A 21,769-nucleotide genomic window follows, 5' to 3' on the forward strand; every position below is an offset into this window, starting at 1 on the left:
AAAATTATCACACTACACACTTTATAATATTTTTCTCTCAACTCAATTGTGATTTTCTTCACAAATGAGAGATCTATTTATAGAAAATTTTTACAAATAATCCAAAAATAAAATACATCATTACCTACATCATCACACACTAATTTTCAATATTCAACTCCTAATTTTACCTAATTTTCAACATTCAACATTCACATTTTTAACACAAATATTTTTCACATTTTTAAATAATTTTTCAACAAATATATGATTTTTTAAATATTTTTCTATTCTTTTTATTAGTAACAATTGTATTCAACTGAGATAACGAAGCTAATCTAACAAAAGATTGTTATTCTCATTTGAGTGTTATCTCAAACGACATAACATTTTTTATATAATAATTTTTTTATAATAATATTTAGAATTTAAATATATTTATTATATTATATCAATAATTTTAAATGATTTTTCAAAAGCTAATACTTATTAATTTTAATCATTAATTAAATAAAATAACATTTCGTACATCGCGCGAGTGAAACAATAGTTCTACTAATTACACTACACAATTATTTTTTTCTCTACAATTTGAAAAAACTATCCTTTAGTGATTTATATATTTAAACACAATAACTCATATTATATGGTCTCACGAATAAATTTTATTAGACAAATCTACAGTCTGACCCTATGGGTTCCGGAATCATTACATTATCATTATCTTATACTTACATTAGCGAAAGCGTATACAATTCTTGACTTTAAAAATAACAAAATTACGAATTCAACGAAAAAGTCATGGTCTTGTTAAACCGAAATTTCCATTTTCTCGATTTTCATCTTATTTGCAGTCCTGAAATCATGTATCGGTCTGAAATTTACAATAAATAGAAGAAAATAAATATTAAATCTTTGGGGACTTAGTGAGATAATCAAATTGGCTTATATATTTATAACAAGTCCAACAAAAATTTATCAGTGCAGTAATTGATCGATATGATATGACATATATCAGTGGTAATATATCATTATTAAAATATCTTATTAAGCGAAAAACAGTTACTGTTCAAAACTCTGAAGTGAATATCTTAAGCTAAAGAAGTGACTCCCATCAACATTCGGTATAACACTTTTCTCTAAGTACTCAAGTAAAATCTATACAATCGATCATTTACGATCAAAAGTGAACTCATATTTTCGGATCGAAGTTACGTTGTTCAGATGAACCATATACCAAGGTTTAAATATGTTGTTCATTGGAGTTACTTTTCATACCACAGTCACGTTGTCCAATGGACTAGCAACCCGGTATATAAACCATTGTTTCGACTCAATTCATTCGGTCATTCAATCAATAATATTCAATTGATAATGAGTCAAGAACAAATAAATCTAGAAATTTAATATAAAGTATAATATGACCAATAAATTGTGTCATACACAACATGATGCAATATATAAATAACCCGATAGTTTATGAAACTTCAATGTAAATTCTTGGCCAAACGTCAAACTATATTATTGAAGAAACTGGTAGGAAAAAATTCTATTGATAGTTTATTTTTTCGTCTCGATTTCAATTCCAAGCCAAGGCAATGTCATGTAAATACAATTTGAGTGATGTCACACTGGTTAGGACCGATAATCGGTGTTGAAACCTTTAAAAAAAATTTGTATAAAATTTGTACTATATAATTTTGGTTTAAACTTTAAAAATTCATAAAAATTAAAATAAATGTCCAAAGATTACCAAACTTTCCAAAAATGTTTAAGATTAGTGCAGAAACGATCGTCCATCCCGATCAACTTTTTTGGCTTGGATCTACCCTCGTTCTTCAACTTCGGGATTTGCTATTTTCCATATATTTTTCTCACTACCACCCTTATTTGCCGAACCAACATTCGTTCTTAAAGTAGCCAACTATTATCTCAAAAATATGGTCTAAAGTTGAATGGAGTGGATCCGTTTCGAGTCACCATGACACGACAGGTGTTGACTCAAGTCTGTGACAAATATGAGAAATTAAACTAAAAAAATACCTTTTTAATTAATCATAATATCTTATAAAACATTACTGAAAAAAATGCTAATCAGTAGGACAATTAGGACAATAAGCCCGGGGAGGTTCCTGTCTATCTACTAGTGTTGTCTCATTTCCCTTATAGATTAATCTTATCTTTTTCATATCGTCGGTTCGGTCCCCAACAGAAAAAATATTACCCGTTAAGATATGAAATCACTCTTTTACGACCCACATAGCTAACTAGATCAAGCGATGCAACGTCAGAAGATCGACGTACGAGAGCTTTTCAAGAGGTCACTTATTTTATTACTACTCTCACTCAAGCATGTTTAACCTAATATCTCCCCAAGAAGTGTAGAAATATGTTTTTTTGGATACTCGAATCCATGACTTCTCTTTGATACAATTTGTTGGGATCGGAACAAAGTTTAGAGGGGGTGGATAAACTATTTTAAAATATTTTTGAAAAACGGCTGGTTTTAACATTTTTTAAGCTATTAAAACTCTTTCTTGAATGGCTAGACTTTGTCGGACCACTGAAAATAAATAAGTTCGAAAACGGTACGGCTAACCTAGTGATATTATATATATGTATATATATTTAAAATGAGCAACAATTAACAAAATGAAAAGGTAAACAATCAATCAATATAAAGTGTGTAAAGTAAATGAAGACATAAATTATGGATGTTCGAAGATAAATATTCTTACATCACCCATTTATTGACTTAGAAAGAAATCCACTACAAGACTTTGTTTTTACAACAATATGTAACAACCCACTTCGACTTGTGACTTATCACTGCCTAAATCGCAATTTTTAGTGATAAATCAACAACTTCTAGTTGTTTAAGAACCCTTGATTCACCAGTGACCAATACGAACATTAACAGTTAGCTTTGACGGATGAAGTTGGTAGGGTAGCACAAAATGATCCTTAAATAATATGATGAGTGTATGCTAATTGAGAAGGTTGATGTTTAAAAAATAAGTGAGCTCGAAATCTTGTAAAGTAGATTGGAAAATGTGTGATGTTCTTTCTTGGTTATCGTTGTTTCTTAAATTATGAATCTGCATATTTATAATTGAAAGACTCCAACGAGCAGAAATGATTTTCAGTGATCATATGTACCATCTACCGATAACTTGGTATGTCAACATTTGAATGCACATTGAATGCTCCTTTGTTTTTTCTGGATTTTTCTCTCTTTTAGTCTATGAAAAATTGCTTGAATTTTAACACTTTGGGAAATATTTCTGTTAATCGGCAGTTGATGTAATATTGTGCTTTGGTTACTTTAACTGATACGAACGAGCACCTCGAGTTGCAGTATCTACCTTGATCTTCTGAAGTCTGATCGATTAGAGTTGAACAACTAGGTTTTGATTATTTCAGCGGTCCGGTTTGAAGCAGATTCACGAGATGATCTTCTGATGTTTTGCAGCGTGAACTCTTGATCTTATGCTGAGCAGTTAGACTTGTCCAGCGGCTAGAAACCTGTAAATACATAAGAATGGTGGTTGGATCATGAAACAATTCGATGTTGTTATTGTCATTACCAAAACTTAAAGATAATAGAAATATACTTGGTAACAATTTTTTATTAAGATTTATAGGAGATAACAAGTGAATATTTGAAAGTTTGAAAGTGGATATTAATTTATAGGAGAACATTTAATATTTGAATTTTTTAAAGTGGATATTAAATGAAAAGATATTAAATTTTTGAGTTGATAAGATTATTTTCGTAAAAATAAATTAGTATCATAAATCAATATTAAATTCTTTAGTATAATAAGGGTCTCCATTTTCTTAGATAAGAGTACATCTGAAGAAGGACAATCAACGTCACAAATGGGTCCATAATTGGAAATAAAAAATGAAATGAAGTTACAAGGAAAATACTGAGACTTCTCATTAAACAAGGAAAATACGCTCACTAAGCCCATAGAACAAGTGAGCCTATTCCAGCCGTCTTGAATCCAATTGTTCAAAACAATTTTGGGATTTCTTTCAGTAGATTCAACCCACTAAGCCCATATATAGCATCCCTTTTGTTATAGAGCTGGATCCAATTATTCGAATCCATTTCCATAAATTCAGTCGATCGACTGATCAATTTAGTTCTTTTAAAATTCTTTGAAATTTATTTATTTATTTTTATGAGAAAAATATGGAGATAAATTAGTTGGGAAGGAAAAGAAATATTCAGTTTCCGAATTTGGTTGTGGAGCATAGTGACTTTATTATATTTTTAAATGAACTATCATGAAATAAGTTTATATTAACGTAAGAATTTATTATGATTGTTTTGTAAACTATCAAGTGACTAAATGAAATCATTTTAAATGTGATGGTATAGCTTGTGCGAGCGAGCTTGATATATGTAGGTGAAATTACTTGTATATTATATTATATAATATACAAGTAACGGAAGAGTCGATGTCGGCTACTAGTAACGGAAGGGTCCATGTCACTCTAACCTCAAGAGTTATGTCCTTAATTTATTCAGTACATGACATGTGTGATGAGTGATTAATCATGGTCATACATGCAACATGATCTACTTAACCGAATGGAATAATGATATTGTTCGATAACATTAATTGTAGTGCCAGAACGAATGGTTGGTTGTCTCCATTATTATCCAAATTTTGCCACCATTGCTTGTTTCTTAGTCATAAAAATAATTCCTCCTTTGTTTATTATTTTTGAATAGTTAATTTTCTCAACAAAATTTCCTAGGTATTTTTTCATCATAATTAAAATAAAGAAAAATAAATGAACTTTTTGATCATATTAGAGCATTTAAATAAAATTATTGCACTTAAAACAATTTAAAAAAAAAAAAAATCATATTAAAAGTGCAAATAAAATGTTAACACGTGTGCGGCTCTATGGACGATTGGCATGGTAAACTCAGCATACCTAAAAAGCCCGAAAGCTTTGAGTACATTCATTTATATATATTTATCACATTTAAATTTTAATTCATGACCTTTCTCCTAACATTTTTGTATTCAATGATTCTGCTGACCGCCTCAAACATTTATTTCGCGGATTGAATCGATCGGTCGTCGATTCGAATTCGGCCTGGTTTAATCCGATTTGATATAATTGGTTCCGGGTGGAGTCAAATTCAATATCAATAATAAATCGGGTTATTTTACTTCAAAATGGATCTTAAATTATTTTAATATGATCCGTTTGAATCCGATATCAGAACCGGTTCATAACCGGTTTTATATAGCTAGCTATATTATGTAGCAAGCACATCCGTTTTAATTAAATTTTATGTTTGGATTAGGTTACACTTCTAATTACAAGATTGTAACTCTCAAATTGATACTTATGCAATTAGGCATATAGAATGAATTTATATTAAGAAATCATATTATTTACATTACTTATCTCAACGGACCTGCATTTGTTTTTAGCTTGTTGGTATCACATCGGAATTTTTCGAAATAAATTGTTGCACTAATTATTTGTTATGAAATAAAATGGAACTTCTGAGAAAACATTTTTATTATACATGTTTCAATTCCTTATCTTGGTAATGCTATTAATTTGAATTCAAGTTTTGAGCAACAAAATTAATGACGCGATTTTAATTTAAGTTTAATTAATTTTAATTTCTAAACTGCTTACACTGTACCGATGGTTTTTTCGTTTGTTTTTAGGAATAGTCTCCCGGCCCCCTACCCTATCTATTAAAATATATGCATGGGAGATGACTATTTATAGTAGGGTCTTTTCTAAAAAAGCCCCCCATTATATTATATATATATATATATAATTATTGTTTATAATAAATTTGTATGAAATTAAATTTATTTTCAAAAATATGGTATAAAACTTGTTAAAAATAAGAAGATCAAATCGATCTTGTGTGGGTAGAAAGTGTTGCTTCAAATAATTATATTGGGATCTACATTGAGTTATTTGATTTAAAGTCACATATTTATTATCAAATTTAAAATTTAAAACATATAATTAGAGTAATAATAATAATAATAATATGTCTTGCACATTAAAATAGAACATTGATGAGATAAAATAATACTTAATATTCTGTTTAAACAAACTAGACGAATGTTGGCATTGAAGTTAATTTTGTGCAAAATCTACTTTCGATAATACGGGCTTTATTGTTGAACAATCGGGCTGTTTGAGGGAATGGGCTCACTCAAGTCGTGACGTGGGCCTACCACTTGTTATACAAGTTTTTCTCCCTCCCAACCCGACACAAACACACAAAAGTAAAATAACATACGAGAAAATCCAAATTAAATATTAACAATATCAAATGACCCAAGTATATAAATTATTTTCTTTAAGAAGAACATGCTATAGATCCTGTAATTCAAAGTCCTAAAACAAAATTTGAGTCGATTTTCTTCGTGTCTTGTATTGGAAAATCACATGTTTCAACATTTATTAAAATACTTAATTCAATTAGTAGAAATACTTGCATTCAAAGATATTCATAACCCACAACTATTTCCTATCATCCTTCATAATAGAAAAACAGAGAAAAGGTTGTGTTGTGCTAGCTAGCTAGCTCGCTCGCTCTATTAAATTAGATTAGTATGCAATTCCCATGGATCACATGAGTCGATTGAGATAAACTAATTTGGTTAGTACTGTGAAAGTAAAACATTTGTTGATGATGGTAAAAAAAAATGTATTATGTTACTAGCCATCCATGAACACCATAGGGCAAACATTTTTAACCTAATTAATTAACTATTCTTTATAAATATTTAAATGATTAGAATATGTTTTTTTATGGTTGAAACAGAATATCTTTTATATGTGGAGAAAGAAAGAATAAAGTTTACCAACTCAACTCAGTCTGCATATACATATGCAAAGAGAAATTGGGTGAACTTATAAAGACAGTGATGTGGCGAAACCTATTCATAATCTTGCGGGAAACAATTGGGTTCTTATATTGGTACAGATGCTATTTTAGTAATGATAAAATACAAACTACATTTTCTAATGCAGGGTAGGGTTTCTGAAAAGTCATGTTTCGAGTGCTTCTAAAGGCCTACAGTATAGTTATAGAGCCAGTCATCGGTACATGTCAAGCATGGTACATTAAACTCGTGCAATTTGCACCTTGCATTCTCAGCATCATCCCCAAAATATTATACTATCTCTCCAAGAATTTGAGATTGCAAAAGTTGATCTTCTTCTCTATCGACTAATCAAGAGTCACTTCAACAAGCCGTGATACATGAATCATGTACAAAAAAGTAAACTGAATATTTGTCCATTAATAAGATCGAATCTTTTATGTCAATTTTAGATTAAAATCGTGTATTTAATCATGAAAACAATCAGATCCCAATAAGATCATATCTAAATCAAATTTAAAGTTACAACATAAATATATCTATCTTAGCAAAAGTGAATGAGAATAACATCTAGCTTCAGAGTAACGAAACTTACGATATATATTTAACAATCCTAAATGAACTTACGAGTGAGTAGCTTCTAATAATAAACTCGCTTTTATAAATAACAAGCTGTAATAATTTCGACAATGGTGAGAATAAAATATGCCCAGCAAGATTAATACACGGAGAGAAACATTAATATAGATTTGTACCACAGGCACAAAGTAAAAAATAAATATTGTAAATATGGATGACTATTTAACAAGATATGGATTAAACTAAACTGATTCCCTCCAAATAAGCTCCCTAATGTTTTCTTCGGTTACCGATTATTAAATTTGCGCATTAGTTTTTCACCTAGATGAGAAACATCAAACAATTATGCTACAAGTCCTTTGTCTCCTCTGTCCAGCCGAGTCCAAGGGGAATAAGAAAATCAGTCAACCAATCATTAGTCACTTGTTAAACACGTTTTTCTCCCTCTCTATATGATGCTGGAAAACTATTAGATTTACCAGAAAAGATGGATTCACGATCAATGATTTTTAACCTAATCAGTTAGGATTAGAATATACACAAAACAAACGATAGACAATATCACAAACGTAAATCCCTACATCGAAAAAACAGCGAGTTTCATTTCAATTTCAATTTCAATTATATCAACACGACTTACGATCTTCGGCGTCCGAGAATCTTGATGTGTTCCATCGGCAACCCATATTCTTTGGAGAAATCTTCAACCTCTGAATCTTCAATTTCCATTCTGACTCCTAGGGTTCCGACGAAGCCAACACTCACCAACCTTCCGACGAACTCCAGTTGGGCCCTGGTGTCCACAAGAATGGTGTCGCGCGCCGCCAGCGTGGTCCTCAATTCCAACTGTTCCGATCTCAGCTCCGAGATCTTCACAAACGTGCGATCAATTTCCCTCTTCAACCCGTGCAGACACATAAGAGAGTGGGAAGGATTTCTCGTCATTTCGAGTTTGAGTTTATTTGGGTTTGAGGAGGAGGAGGGAGCGGAAACAGTTTATTTGGTACGCCTAAATGGGCCGGGTAAATTGTATGATTGAAATCCGGGAAATGGGTTAGGAAAATTCGTTGGTTGTATAATTATGAAAATACATTTTAGTCAAATAGAAAAAACAAATAATTAAGTGAGGAAAATTTTGTTAGTCAACAAAATAAAAAATAAAAAAGTGGAGCGAAAGAGAATTTTTGAAGTGAGAATAACACTCCTCATAAATTTATGGGGATATTTTTTCTTTGTAAGTTTTAAATTTAGATATTAACTCAAATTGAGTTACTCAATATATATATTTTTTTAACTTGTAAATTGTCTTATAAGACGATCCTAAAAAAATGTATCACATAAAATTTAGAGATTATAAGCTCGAAAACACTTGTGAGATATTTTGAAGATTTTGTAAGTTCTCCAAAATAACATATAATCAAATAAGGAAACATAATAAGGGATTTATGTTTAGTATTGATCATTGCTAGATAATTTTTTTTCACTATTATTCATGAATTTCTTGGTTAAGGAAACATAATAAGTTATTTATGTTCCTTAGTTTTGCCACGGCAGTTTAGATTTGATTTTTTTTAAAAATAAAAATAAATCATTTTTTTTCTGTTTAAAGACGATATGAACCATTATCGAACCGCTCACTCTTATATATATGTTTTAGAAGGACATTTTTTGTGTTTGTAGTGTTTAATACCATATAATTAACTTTTTTTTAACATTAAAAAATAAAATAAAATCAATCCGAGAGATCCTGAAGAACAACAAAAGAAAGCCAAGATAGAATATTTCCATCTAAAGCTCGACGAGCTAGAAAATGAGCCACACATAGGGATGTCAATGGGTCCGGGTTTTACCCAGACCCGCAATGGACCCACCCCATCTGGGGCGGGTTTGGGCATATTAAATGGGTCATGAGACGGGTCGCGGGTCCAATTTTTGAGACCCGTCTGAGTATGGGGCGGGTCATGAGTCCTATAATACTTAATACCCCACTCATACCCGCCCCATATATGTGGATATAAATTGATGTGCTCGCGAAGATGGTTGTGAGGTGACGTGGAAGGTAAATAAATCACATTTTTATTTTGTCATTGTACTTTCATTTTAATTTTGTTACTATACTTTTTCTCTTTAAATTACATTTTTTTTTACTGTTTTAAATTACAGTTTTATTTTTTCAATGTACTTCTCTCTTTAATTTTGTAAGTAATTCTTCAAGTAATTTACCAACTTGTCCCACTATTCTTGATGAAGAGGAAGATGATCCTGAATAATGTGTCTGAAAGATTGCTTACTCGCTGATTTTACATTGATCTGTTTAAGTTCTGTTATGACTTATTTTTGAGGATGTCAAGACTTTTTATTGGAGAGCTAGTAACTCTTTTTTTTTATGTGATTTCTTATGTCGTGAAAATAATTTGTTTGTTATTATTAAGTGTGGTCGAAGACATGAATTAGTTTTATATTGTGTTGTATTTAGAGGATTGTTTGTTTCATAATCCAGTCATGTGATAAGAAGATTATTGTTTTCATTTAAAAAAAATTTGGGTCTCACGGGTTTTGCCATACCCGCCCCATACCCGGTCCCATTTCGTTTTCGGGGTGGGGTGGGTCCGAAGAATATTTAACCGGGATGGGGCGGGTAATGGGTCCGAGTTTTCTTCATGGGGCGGGTCTTGGGTTTTGCCATACCCGCCTCATACCTGCCCCATTGACATCTCTAGCCACACAGTTGGCCGAACGATACATATGCTTAATAGAAATAAAGCTAATGTCCAAAGCAAAAAATTGACATCCAAGGCTATAATCCCAACTGGACCAAACTCCTCATCTGGATTAAGAGCTAAGTGAACCGCCTCGAAAGAATCTGAGAAAATACAAATATTAGAGATGCCAATGGCCAAACAGAATTCCATCCCACAACGTAACGCCAATAACTCAGTAGCAAGAACACAACCCGGGTCACGAATAAGGAGAGCTTTTGCACCGCAAAAGTTTCTAATTATGGCAGCAACACTGAAACGTTGATTCTCTGAATCATAGCCTGCATCAACATCTAATCTGAATTGAAAAAGATGAGAAGGTTTCCATACATCATCTCCAAGCTTCAGTGAGTTAAAATCTGGTAAAACATATTTCAAACGAAGTATACGCACATAATCTAACATGGCATAAACCCAATCTACTCTAATAGTTTTTCTCTGTCCGAGAGGTCCATGTTTGATCTTACAAATTTCATACCATATGGCCCAACAAACACTAACAAAGAGCTCAAAATCTTCCTTATTAAAATACTTTGACACATATAATGCGCAGTCAATAAAATATGCATCATGATGCGACTTAAAACAATGCCAGAATGGAGCTTCCCTAGTACTTAGATGATATTTTTTTTTAAATTATTCCAACCTTTTTATACATTAAGTAGATTAATGTGTATGTAAATTATTTATTATGTCAAACTTTTGCTAGAATAATTATTTATTATTGTTATTTATTTAAATTCTTTAATTAAATCTTGACAAACATCTCAAAATTTTTCAGGTGTTAATTACATACCCAACACATGAAAAAGTACTAGTTTTTATACTAAACGTATTACTTTTATGGATCGAATTGATCGTCTCGCGAATATAAATTCACAAGACCGTCTCACATTAGACATACTTTATTTAAATTATTAAAATACTAATATCATAGACAATAATCAATTACGTGATAACTTCAATCAATAAAAAAATATTAATCAAGTGTTATTATCAAAATCAAAATTTACAATATTAAATTTAAAAGTAATATTAATGTTCCAATAAATAAAAAGTATTTAATTAATATACCTTTTTTTCTTAAATTAGTTTTGATTTTAATTTATACTTCTATTTATTTGCATATAAAACTAATAAATTCTTTTATTATTGAGATGATAAAAATAAATAATTGATATTATTTTTTATAATATTTATTGCTTAATAAATACTCTTATTTATTATTTTCCTTATATCATATGATTTTGATTTGACCTAAAAACATAAATGCAAGACTTTTGCATGTACTTTCCTAAACAAATCTTCTTATGTTTGTTAATTTTTATTCTATATCTTTTAAATTTTTTACTATAACTACTTTTTTAAAAAGTACCTTTGTAGACCCAAAAAAATACCTTTTTAATTAATCATAATATCTTATAAAACATTACTGGAAATAGTGCAATTTTAAAATAAAAAAAAGTATTTATTAAATTTAGAGTTAATATAAAAATTATTTAGCCAATATTTTAGTACAATAAAGGCCCACGTAATTGTATATTAGCCAAATTATTATTTAAAATAATAATTTAAAAAATGGCAAATATTTTATTTGTCAGAGGAGGAGGACTCTTTCCTTGAAAGAAATTGTGCCCCGTCTATATATCTAAATCTTCCACATCGGACCCCCCGTGGAAGAAACGCCCGCCGCTGTGAGGTTCGTCCCACCCACCACCGTGTTCCCCACTCACCTGCGCACCTTCCGATAGCAATTAAATATCCCCGCGGATCCATCGAAAAACCTTGGGGAAACAACATCAGGCCAAATCAATAGATTTTGTGTGCAGAGTTCGCATCAGTGAAGAAAAATTAATTTATCGAGCCATAAAGGTTGAGTCTTTTTGGAGATTTCGTTGATCCGACGTATTTCACTGACATTGTGGGGCTTCCATCCCCAGGCTTCAAAAGGGTATCATTCATACCTCGATTTTTAGTTGATTAATTTACTTTCGTTGGCAGCTTTGTTGGAAAAATCTATTACAGGATTGATTATTTTTATGTGATTCAATGTTAAGAAGTTAGAACTGTTATGTTGACATCGTAGGATGTCATTATTTATTAGATTAAGTTTTTGACAATTTTTTTGAATTTACAGCCGTTACCTTTGTTGTCCACGGGTTAACCCCGAGCCGCAGGTACCCACTATTGGGTAACCGAGGAAGTGTTGATAGGAAAAATCGTGCTCCAAGTTTGACATTTTGCGCTCGCATAAAATTCAAAGTGAATTTGGGATATAATTAAGACTATTTTAAGTGAACTTTTGGTGAATAAAACATTAGGGATGTATTAGGCCATCTCCAACCCAAAATTCTATTTTAAAGCAACTCTACTTTAAAATAGGGCAATTTCTGCATCAAATATTATATTCATCTCCAACCCATCTACTTTAAATCTTACTCTAAAAAGAATATTCTCAGAATATTCTTTTTTAAAAATATATTTAAATTATTTCTTATTAATTATTAAATATATATTTCTAATTTTATTAATATAATTATAAGTATCGTTTAATATTTATTTAAATTGTTTAATGATTATTTAAATTGTTTAATAATTATCGTTTAATATTTATTTAAATTGTTTAATAATTATTAAAAATTTATTTAATTGTTTAATATTATACGAATTGAAACATAAATTATTTAAATGGATAAAATATAATAATACATGACTTTGAATTAAAAAAACATAGTACAAATACATGACATTAAATTAAAAAATACATTACAAATACAATTTCAAATATTTGAATGACCATATTCATCCCATAAATGATCAATCATAGCATTTCGTAATGCAAAGTGGGCGTCTTTGTCTTTTATTTTTTTATATCGAGCGAGAAATTCTTGAAATCTGATATGTTCATTGACAACAATTTCTACCACTGGAGTCGGTGCTTCCCTCGCATCTTGAATTGGTGCACTAAGATCACGTTCATCTTCGATTATCATATTGTGCATTATAATGCATGCTTTCATTATATCATGCAAATGATTTTTCTTCCAACCACGGGCGGGAGATGCCACAATTGCAAATCGTGATTGAAGAACGCCAAATGCACGCTCCACATCTTTCCTGCATGACTCTTGTTTCATCGCAAAATACTGCTTCTTTGGACCACGCGGATCATGGATAGTCTGCACAATAGTTGACCATTTCGGATAAATACTATCAGCTAGATAATATCCAGTATCATATTCTTTGCTTCCAATATTGTAATGAGCTGGAGGAGCAATTCCTTGTGCAAGATTGGAAAATAGACTGGACGACTCTAAAACATTTATATCATTATTGGTTCCGGGCATACCAAAATATGCATGCCATATCCAAAGATCATAATCAGCCACCGCTTCTAAAATGATTGTTGGAGAACCACTACGACCTGCATATTGTCCCGCCCAAGCCGTGGGGCAATTTTTCCACCTCCAATGCATACAGTCGAGACTTCCCAACATTCCAGGAAAACCTCGTTGTTTGCCAATATAGAGTAGTCTAGCAACATCATTGGCCGTAGGTGATCTCAAGTACTGCTCAGCAAAAACTTCCACTATAGCTCGACAAAAGCGTTGCATACACTGAATTGCAGTCGATTCTCCTATTTGGATGTATTCATCAGTAGCATCTGCAGGTAAGGCATATGCTAGCATTCTCAATGCAGCAGTTGCTTTTTGATTAGTCGACAGCCCGAGCCGTCCCAAACTATCAATTCGTTGTATGAAATAAACATCGTGATTCTGTATACCATCTACTATCCGAATGAAAGGAGTCCGATACATTCGAAGTCGTCTACGGAACATTGCTTCATTATATACTGGATTTTCAGCAAAATAGTCGTTAAACAACTTACGATCAGCAATTTCACGGTCGCGTCGAATGAATATGTGACCCGGAATTGAACCTCCATGTGTGACTTCTTTTTCTTGTTGGATGATGTAGGAAGCAACCAAATTTTGTTCTCGAGACATAGTTGTCAGTATTGCATTCCTTCTGTTTTGGAGATTTTCGAAGAATTGATTATCATCTTCAATATCTGACAATGAATATGAGCTAGACGATATTGCATCAAATTGAAAAGTTGGATTCATTTTTGTGATATGAAGAATGCAAGATTTATGTGTTAGTAGGATAATACAATCCACATTATATAATGATAGATGGATTTGGAACGGTAGATGGATTTGGAACGGTAGGTGAATTTGGAAGGTTATGTGTATTTGGAACGGTAGATTAATTTAGAATGGTAGGTGAATTTGGAACGGTAATTGGATTTCGAAGGGTAGGTGGATTTGGAACGGTAGATGAATTTAGAATGGTAGATGAATTTGGAACGGTAGGTGGATTTGGAACGGTAGGTGAATTTGGAACGGTAGATGAATTTGGAATGGTTAGGTGCATTTGGAACGGTAGGTGAATTTGGAATGGTAGGTGAATTTGGAAGGCTAGGTGCATTTGGAACGGTAGGTGAATCGGTAGGTGCATTTGGACCGGTAGGTGCATTTGAAATGGTATGTGGAATTTCTACTATAAATATACTCATGATTGTTTGATTGAATTATCAAACATTACAAATCATACTCCAAATAATATATTTCTTCAAAGAAAATCAATGGACTCCAGTAGCCGAACATCTAACTACTCTATCGAAGAAGATAAGCTATTATGTCATGTTTATCTTGACGTCTCGCAAAATCCTATCATCGGTATAAACCAATCCAAAGATCGATTTTGGAGTCGTATTGAAGAAGCTTTCAATGGCAGCAGATCGAATAACATGCAAGAACGCAATAGAAGATCAATGCAATGTCGCATGCAAGTTATCCTCCGTGCTGTTAGAAAATTATGTGGCTGTGTAAGCATAATTGAAAAGCTGAAGCCGAGTGGCGCATCCGAGGAAGATATTGTAAGTCTTTAGTTTTAAAATATTCTAGATACGCTAACTTTATTTTTATACGGGTTGGATATTTTTGTGCAGTTGAACCGAGCAAAAGACTTAATGATGCAAGATAAAAATTTCAGTCGAGGATTCAAATTCGATCATGTGTGGCCTATCATGAAAGATTTGGAGAAATTTTCGGCCAACGACAGTGCACCGATACCACTATCAAAACAACATGTCACAAATTTGGATTCGTCACAATCAGATAATCAAGAACCGGAATCTCCAATGTCAGGTTCTCAAGGAATAAATTCATTTTCAATTAATTTAAGTAGTGATGAAAATGCATGTGGAACTCCATCTCAGCGACCACTTGGAGTGAAAAAATCCAAATTAAAGAAAAAAAGAGAAGAAAATGTATCAGATTTAATTTCTACGATGAAGGAAGGTCATCGCGATCTTATCAATGTACTACAAAAGGGAGCTACCGATATTCAACAAAATTATGATATTAAGCTGTTAATGTTGCAAAATGAACAAAAAAAGCTAGAAATTTGTCAACAACAAATAGCATTGGCTGCATTTCAAGAGGAGAATAAAATTTTGTACATGGATCTGACCACAATTGGTGATCCAGAAATGCGTCAAATGGTTCAAAATGAAAGAGCAAGAATTATGCAGAAAAGAGAGGAAGAACGTCGTCAACGTGAAGGCAACACATTTGGAAAATATTTTGGTGATTTTGGAGGATCTGGATCTGGATCAGGACCTGATTTTCCAGATTATTGATAATTTAGTTTGATTCTCTTTTATTTAATTTAGTTTGATTCTCTTTTATTATCCTTGCACTTAAATTAAATGTATTTGATTTCGTTTTTTTATTTTAATCGTGTGTTTGAATGTTTAAATATTATTCAATAAATTTGTGTATTCGATTATGTTATTTACAGTAATGATTTACATTAACCTTTCAATTTATAGATTAATATGTTAATCAAATAAATTTCAATTATTAATACTAACAAAATATTTTTTTATTTAATACATTAATTAAATGCTTTTAAATCATTTAAAATATATTAAAGAATTCATATATTATTAAATATATTATTTATTAAATTAATCAAAATTTAAAAATAATAAAAAAGTAAATAAAAAAAAATTTTAAAAAATACAACACCCTGCGTCAAATTTTGACGCAGGGTGCCTCCTGCGTCAAATTTGACGCAGGAGATTGGAGATGCCCTTAGTTAAGCTTTTTTTCCTGGTTGTAAAGTCACTGGAGTCTACTACTTCATATTTCTTTGTATACAAAGTCCAAATATATTCGATTCGAAAAGGGATCGATATCTCATGATTGTGATTTGAAGATTTCAGTGTTTGGTTTTGCTTAAAATTAATTAGCTTTGTTTTCTTTGATCATCCAGAATGAAGAACAGAAGTGAGATCGGGGAGGTGGACAGGATTAGCCAGTTGCCCGACGATGTTCTTGTCCACGTAATCTCTCGATTTACATGGCGAGAAGCTATAGCCACCAGCATCATATCCACCCGTTGGCGCCGCCTCTATACTTACATCACTCGTCTCACCTTCAGCACTCGACATGCCTCGAAACACAAATATGTTCAGGAAAATGGATCCTCAAAACACATGAAGGAGATTTATGATTTCTTGGCTTCAAGCAAGAGCTGTCGGTTTTTGGAAGAATTCGAGGTGAATGTCTGAAGTGAGACAATATTAAGACTTGGCTGCCGTTGGTGCTGGACAGGGAAGTAGAAAGCATCCGCATACGAATGATTTATCACAACAAAGCTATGTCTGGCTATTGCAATTTTCCCCGTAGGACTTGATTAAGAGTAAAAGTGGAGGCTTAGGGTCTTTTGCTGGCCTCAAATCACTTAGAAAATTGTCTCTGCACTCCCTTCACGTGTACGATCGAGATGTCGAACTTTTTGTTTCAAATTGTACTGCTCTCGAACACTTGTCCATCCTGAATTCTTATAGGTTAAAAAAGAAGTCGTTGGTCGGAGATTCGAAGTTGAAGCACTTGGAGATTTCTTCGTCTAGGAATGCTCGACATGGTCAACCTTGTTTCCTTGACTTGTCGTAAGTTGCAGCCTAAGTATTCACTGCACCTCAACAATGTCCCAAAGCTTGTTGAGTTCAACTCATCCGATCAGTTTCACTTACAAGGCCGCGTCTTCCATGGAATTTTGCCTTTTGTTCTTGATCAATTAACGCACATCGATGTCCGCTCAACTGACTTGGAGGTACATAGTACTAAAATTAGTATCACTTTTCTTTTTACTTTTTATTGGTAAAATAATTATTTTTGTTTTATACAGGACATCTGCATAAAACAACCCCCCATACTTACAAATCTAAACCATCTCAAGCTCGAAATGAAGTGTGTGCATGGTGGCAGAAGGACTACATTTTACCACTTTCCTCCGCGTTGGAAATGTCCTTGCTTGCAGAAACTTGAGATAAAAGTAAGTTTAGTTTCATTCTTTACACATATATAAAAGATAGTATGACATGTAAGAACTTAATTTATGTCTTTCGTTGCATTTTCTGTGGAAAAGAAATCATGTTTTCCATGATACATTTGACGAGTTATTTGTTGAGTTAGATGAAATGGGATTATATAAAGTAAAACCAAATGAACATCTCAAAGAGGTGACTTTCTCAGGATTTATGGGGTATCGGGCTGAGACGAGCCTTTCATGGTGTCTCATGAAAGAAGCTGTGGCGCTCAAAGAACTCGTCGTCGAACTTTGTGACGAAACCCCCGATATCCGACAAAGTGCTGCAGCTCTTGCGTGGGAGCATTTTCGAAAAATCACGCCACCCTCGGTTAATCTAGTAATTATTTAGCTTTATTATTTGTGAGGTCGCTCATTTTGGGCATATTTCATACATGATAATATTCCACTCCCAAGAATACTTTCAACTCTGCAACGTAAGTAAATTGGACATCTGGTTTTTTAACTATGGTAACTATTTGATCGTTGAAAATTTATTAGCAGGAAAAGAATTATTGCTAGCAACGAGGTCAAGTGTTTTCCAAATTACTATTTTAGGCCTTTGAGCTCACATAATAGAACTTTTGATTATTATTCGTCGAAAATCTAATTGTTGTGAATAGCGAATCAAAACTATTTGGTATGTTTGATCGAGTGTATTAATATCTTTATTAGTATTAGGATTAGTTTCTTGTTTGTTATCAGTAAAAATTACTACACGTTTCGTTTTTTCGAATTTTATGAAATCATACTAACTACCAAAACATCATGATATTATATATCCTAACCTAATATAAATGTGATGTTACGGAGTTTTCCTGGGCCTTGGAGGTACGTGTCTAAGTCCATAAAATAATTATAATAAGCTTTGCAAATTGTAGGCCTGTCATATAGTTTTTTTTTATATATATATTACTGTACAGATATAAAATAAAATTGTATTAAACAATACATTTTAAATCTTGGATGGTATAATTTTTAAAAAAAATTGAAAAGAAATAACAACGAAGAAAGGGAAAATGAGAAAATTTGAATTAATTGTATGATTGAAATCCTGGAAATGGATTAAGAAAGTTCATTGGTTGTATAATTATGAAAAGACATTTTAATCAAATAGAAAAATAAATAATTAAGTGAGGAAAATTTTGTTAGTCAACAAAATAAAAAATAAAAAAGTGGAGCGAAAGAGAATTTTTGAAGTGAGAATAACACTCCTCATAAATTTATGGGGATATTATTTTCTTTGCAAGTTTTAAATTTAGATATTAACTCAAGTTGAGTGACTCAATTTTTTTTTTAACTTGTAAATTGTCTTATAAGACGATCCTAAAAAAAATGTATCACATAAAATTTAGAGATTATAAGCTCGAAAATTTTAGCTTATGAATAATTTATCTCATGATTGAGCCTTTCTCTAAATGCAATTATACACATAAATATTTTTATCAATCAAAATCACAAGTAATTAATAGAATTAACGATTGGAGTAATTGACAATAATACATGTTGATTAATCGATAAATTCGAAGCACTCGAAATACCCAACAGAGAATCAATGACATTTCTTGATGTAGTAATGTTCGTTGATGCGGACAAATAGGGATTCTAGGGTTCAAGTTACAACTATTTTACCAATGTATTTCAGAAAGACCCCCGAAAATTCTTGTATTATTGTAATATCTTGTATCTTGACATCTACTTCTTTCTTTAGTTCAGTGATCATTGCTAGGTTAATTTTTTCCACTATTATTCATGACTTCTAGGCTAAGGAAACATATTAAGGGAGTTATGTTCCTTAATCACATAAGAACTCCGAAGTTAAGCGTGCTTGATTTGGGGTAATTTTGGGATGGGTGATCCTCTGGGAAGTTTCTTAAGGTGCGTGTGAGTGAAGACATAAGCACGCTAGAAAGACTCGTCTTGATACTGTGAGAACAGTTGTCGAATTTGAGGAAAAATTCGTTTGCCTTTCAGGAAAAAAAATTGAGTTGAGTTATGTAGGATATATCATGGGAATTAGATATACAATGTTGCATAATTATCGGTGCATGCTTTGCGTTTCAAGAAAAAAAAAAGAATATTTGAATACTTCGTCAATAAGTATGGACATTTAATTTCAGGCTTCAGCCATCGTATAACACAAGCTATTCTGTCGAAATAAAATATTACAAAAAACTAGGAGTGAAGTTCGTGTTTTTTAAATTTTGAAGTAAAAAATAATGTTTTGTTTCGTTGGTGAAGTTGATTGATACATACTACTTCATAGTTAATAATCGTCGAAATAACTAGTGACGAAGTAAAAATAAAATATTGTACTAGTGTTTATTACTCAAAATAACCCACCAGATCATTATTCTCCACAAATCGTCTTTCAATAATTTAAAAATTATCGGTAAGCTGTTTTAAAAAGAATCCTTAAAGATTACACATGAAATCCTTTAACCAAAACGCATGCTATCCTACATACGCAGACTACAGTGATTGGTGATATACCTAATTATCATACTTTGATTCACAACAACAATTTAGATAATGCAGAGCTGAGATAATTTTTGTTGCAATGCATGCCTAATTCCTTCGCCATATTATTTTATAACATATTGTAATATATTTGGAAAATAAATAATATATATTAATATTATATTAATATTAATATTAATTAATAAATATACGAAGTATTTAGTTCAATCTGAGAGTTTGCTGGAGGAAAGCATACAAAAAACAAATATATCTCTTGGATCAATTTGAACAAGCAATTTTCACCAAACTAATTTACCTCCCGAGTCCGTCCAATCTTCAACATTTCTTAAAACATCTAACTGAACTTTCAGTTTAGTTTGACAATGAAAACATGAATAAAGGAAACAAATTTGACTGACACAAAAAAATTCATTGTGAACCATGTCGATCAAGTGTATGTCACATACTTGTCATTTGAAAAAAGGCCAGAAAAAAGGAGAAGCAAAAAAAAAAAAAAAAAAAAAAAAAAAAAAAAAAAAAAAAAAAAAAAAAAAAAAAAAAAAAAAAAAAAAAAAAAAAAAAAAAAAAAAAAAAAAAAAAAAAAAAAAAAAAAAAAAAAAAAAAAAAAAAAAAAAAAAAAAAAAAAAAAAAAAAAAAAAAAAAAAAAAAAAAAAAAAAAAAAAAAAAAAAAAAAAAAAAAAAAAAAAAAAAAAAAAAACAGACAACATAAGGAAAGATGATAGATTCAGGAAAATTCTTAGGAAGATTGTTGATGGGACGGACACAATTTTAAATTCTTCTGCCTTGTTCGCCCATCAACAATCTCCTTAAGCATTTATCTGAACCTATCATTTTTTCTTGTACTGTTTGTTTTTACTTTAATTTTGTTTCTCTATTCTGACATCCTTTCAAATATAAATGGCTCCCAAAGATTACAGAACTTAAAATGTAGAAAGCTACTTATATATAGAGTGAGTGACAACTTCAATTTCATATATTGATAATAAAAATAATAATATTTCAATAAATAATATTTTTTGCTTCAAAAATCCTTGAAAAGTAACTCGTGTTTTGCACCCAAACTGCATGTCATATCACTATAATTATAGTAAAAATTATTATTTTTTTATTTTAATCGTGAGCACAGTACAGAGCATGTTAATTAATTAAAAAGTTGGCATAGCTGTGCATTTTGTATTAAATCAGAGGTATCTGGGGACAGTGGGCAATTTATTTAACATACAAGGAATTTATATGACTATTCAAGGAGAATTTCCGTCATTTAAGAGAAAAACATTTGTATATATTCGTTCAAATTTTAAGTTTTATTCATTTTTATAATTATATTTTTCTGTTTTATGTTGATTTTATGTTTTTACATCAGCATTATGACGCGAAATGATACATACAATAATGTTATACAAAACTTAAAAGGAAAAAAAGAGAGCATATCCTAAGGTAATTATCAGCGACGAGATGGATGGATGGATGGATGTTTGAAGCACATCTTCAAGATCACAAAGGCTCGAGATGACTTCTTATTCTTTTATTTTTTTTTGTAGGGATATAATATTTTTAATTTTGAATAAGAGTGTTATGTCTCCTCTTGCCGGTTCCAATTGATAAAAAGGTTCATAACGAGATCTCGAGTTCGAG

At 31.3% G+C, this 21,769-nt stretch overlaps 1 protein-coding gene across 1 annotated transcript; it reads left to right on the forward strand.

Moving 5' to 3' along the window:
* The first annotated feature begins 14,477 nt into the window (after window positions 1-14,477).
* Window positions 14,478-15,936, forward strand: LOC140957923 (glutathione S-transferase T3-like). Its single transcript, XM_073415348.1, has 2 exons — window positions 14,478-15,152; window positions 15,225-15,936. The coding sequence occupies exons 1-2, from the start codon at window positions 14,760-14,762 to the stop codon at window positions 15,915-15,917; spliced, it is 1,086 nt and encodes a 361-aa protein (XP_073271449.1). The 5' UTR covers window positions 14,478-14,759; the 3' UTR covers window positions 15,918-15,936.
* The last annotated feature ends 5,833 nt before the right edge of the window (window positions 15,937-21,769 follow it).

This window comes from Primulina huaijiensis, chromosome 14, assembly GCF_012295235.1.
Source record: "Primulina huaijiensis isolate GDHJ02 chromosome 14, ASM1229523v2, whole genome shotgun sequence".
Taxonomy (NCBI): domain Eukaryota; kingdom Viridiplantae; phylum Streptophyta; class Magnoliopsida; order Lamiales; family Gesneriaceae; genus Primulina; species Primulina huaijiensis.

What these genes read in the sequence shown, in the direction of transcription:
- LOC140957923 (XM_073415348.1), top strand. Translation starts at nt 14,760, where the DNA reads ATGTGGAATTTCTACTATAAATATACTCATGATTGTTTGATTGAATTA. An exon ending in GCGCATCCGAGGAAGATATT is followed by an intron (nt 15,153 to 15,224) that starts GTAAGTCTTTAG and finishes ATTTTTGTGCAG; the next exon opens with TTGAACCGAGCAAAAGACTT.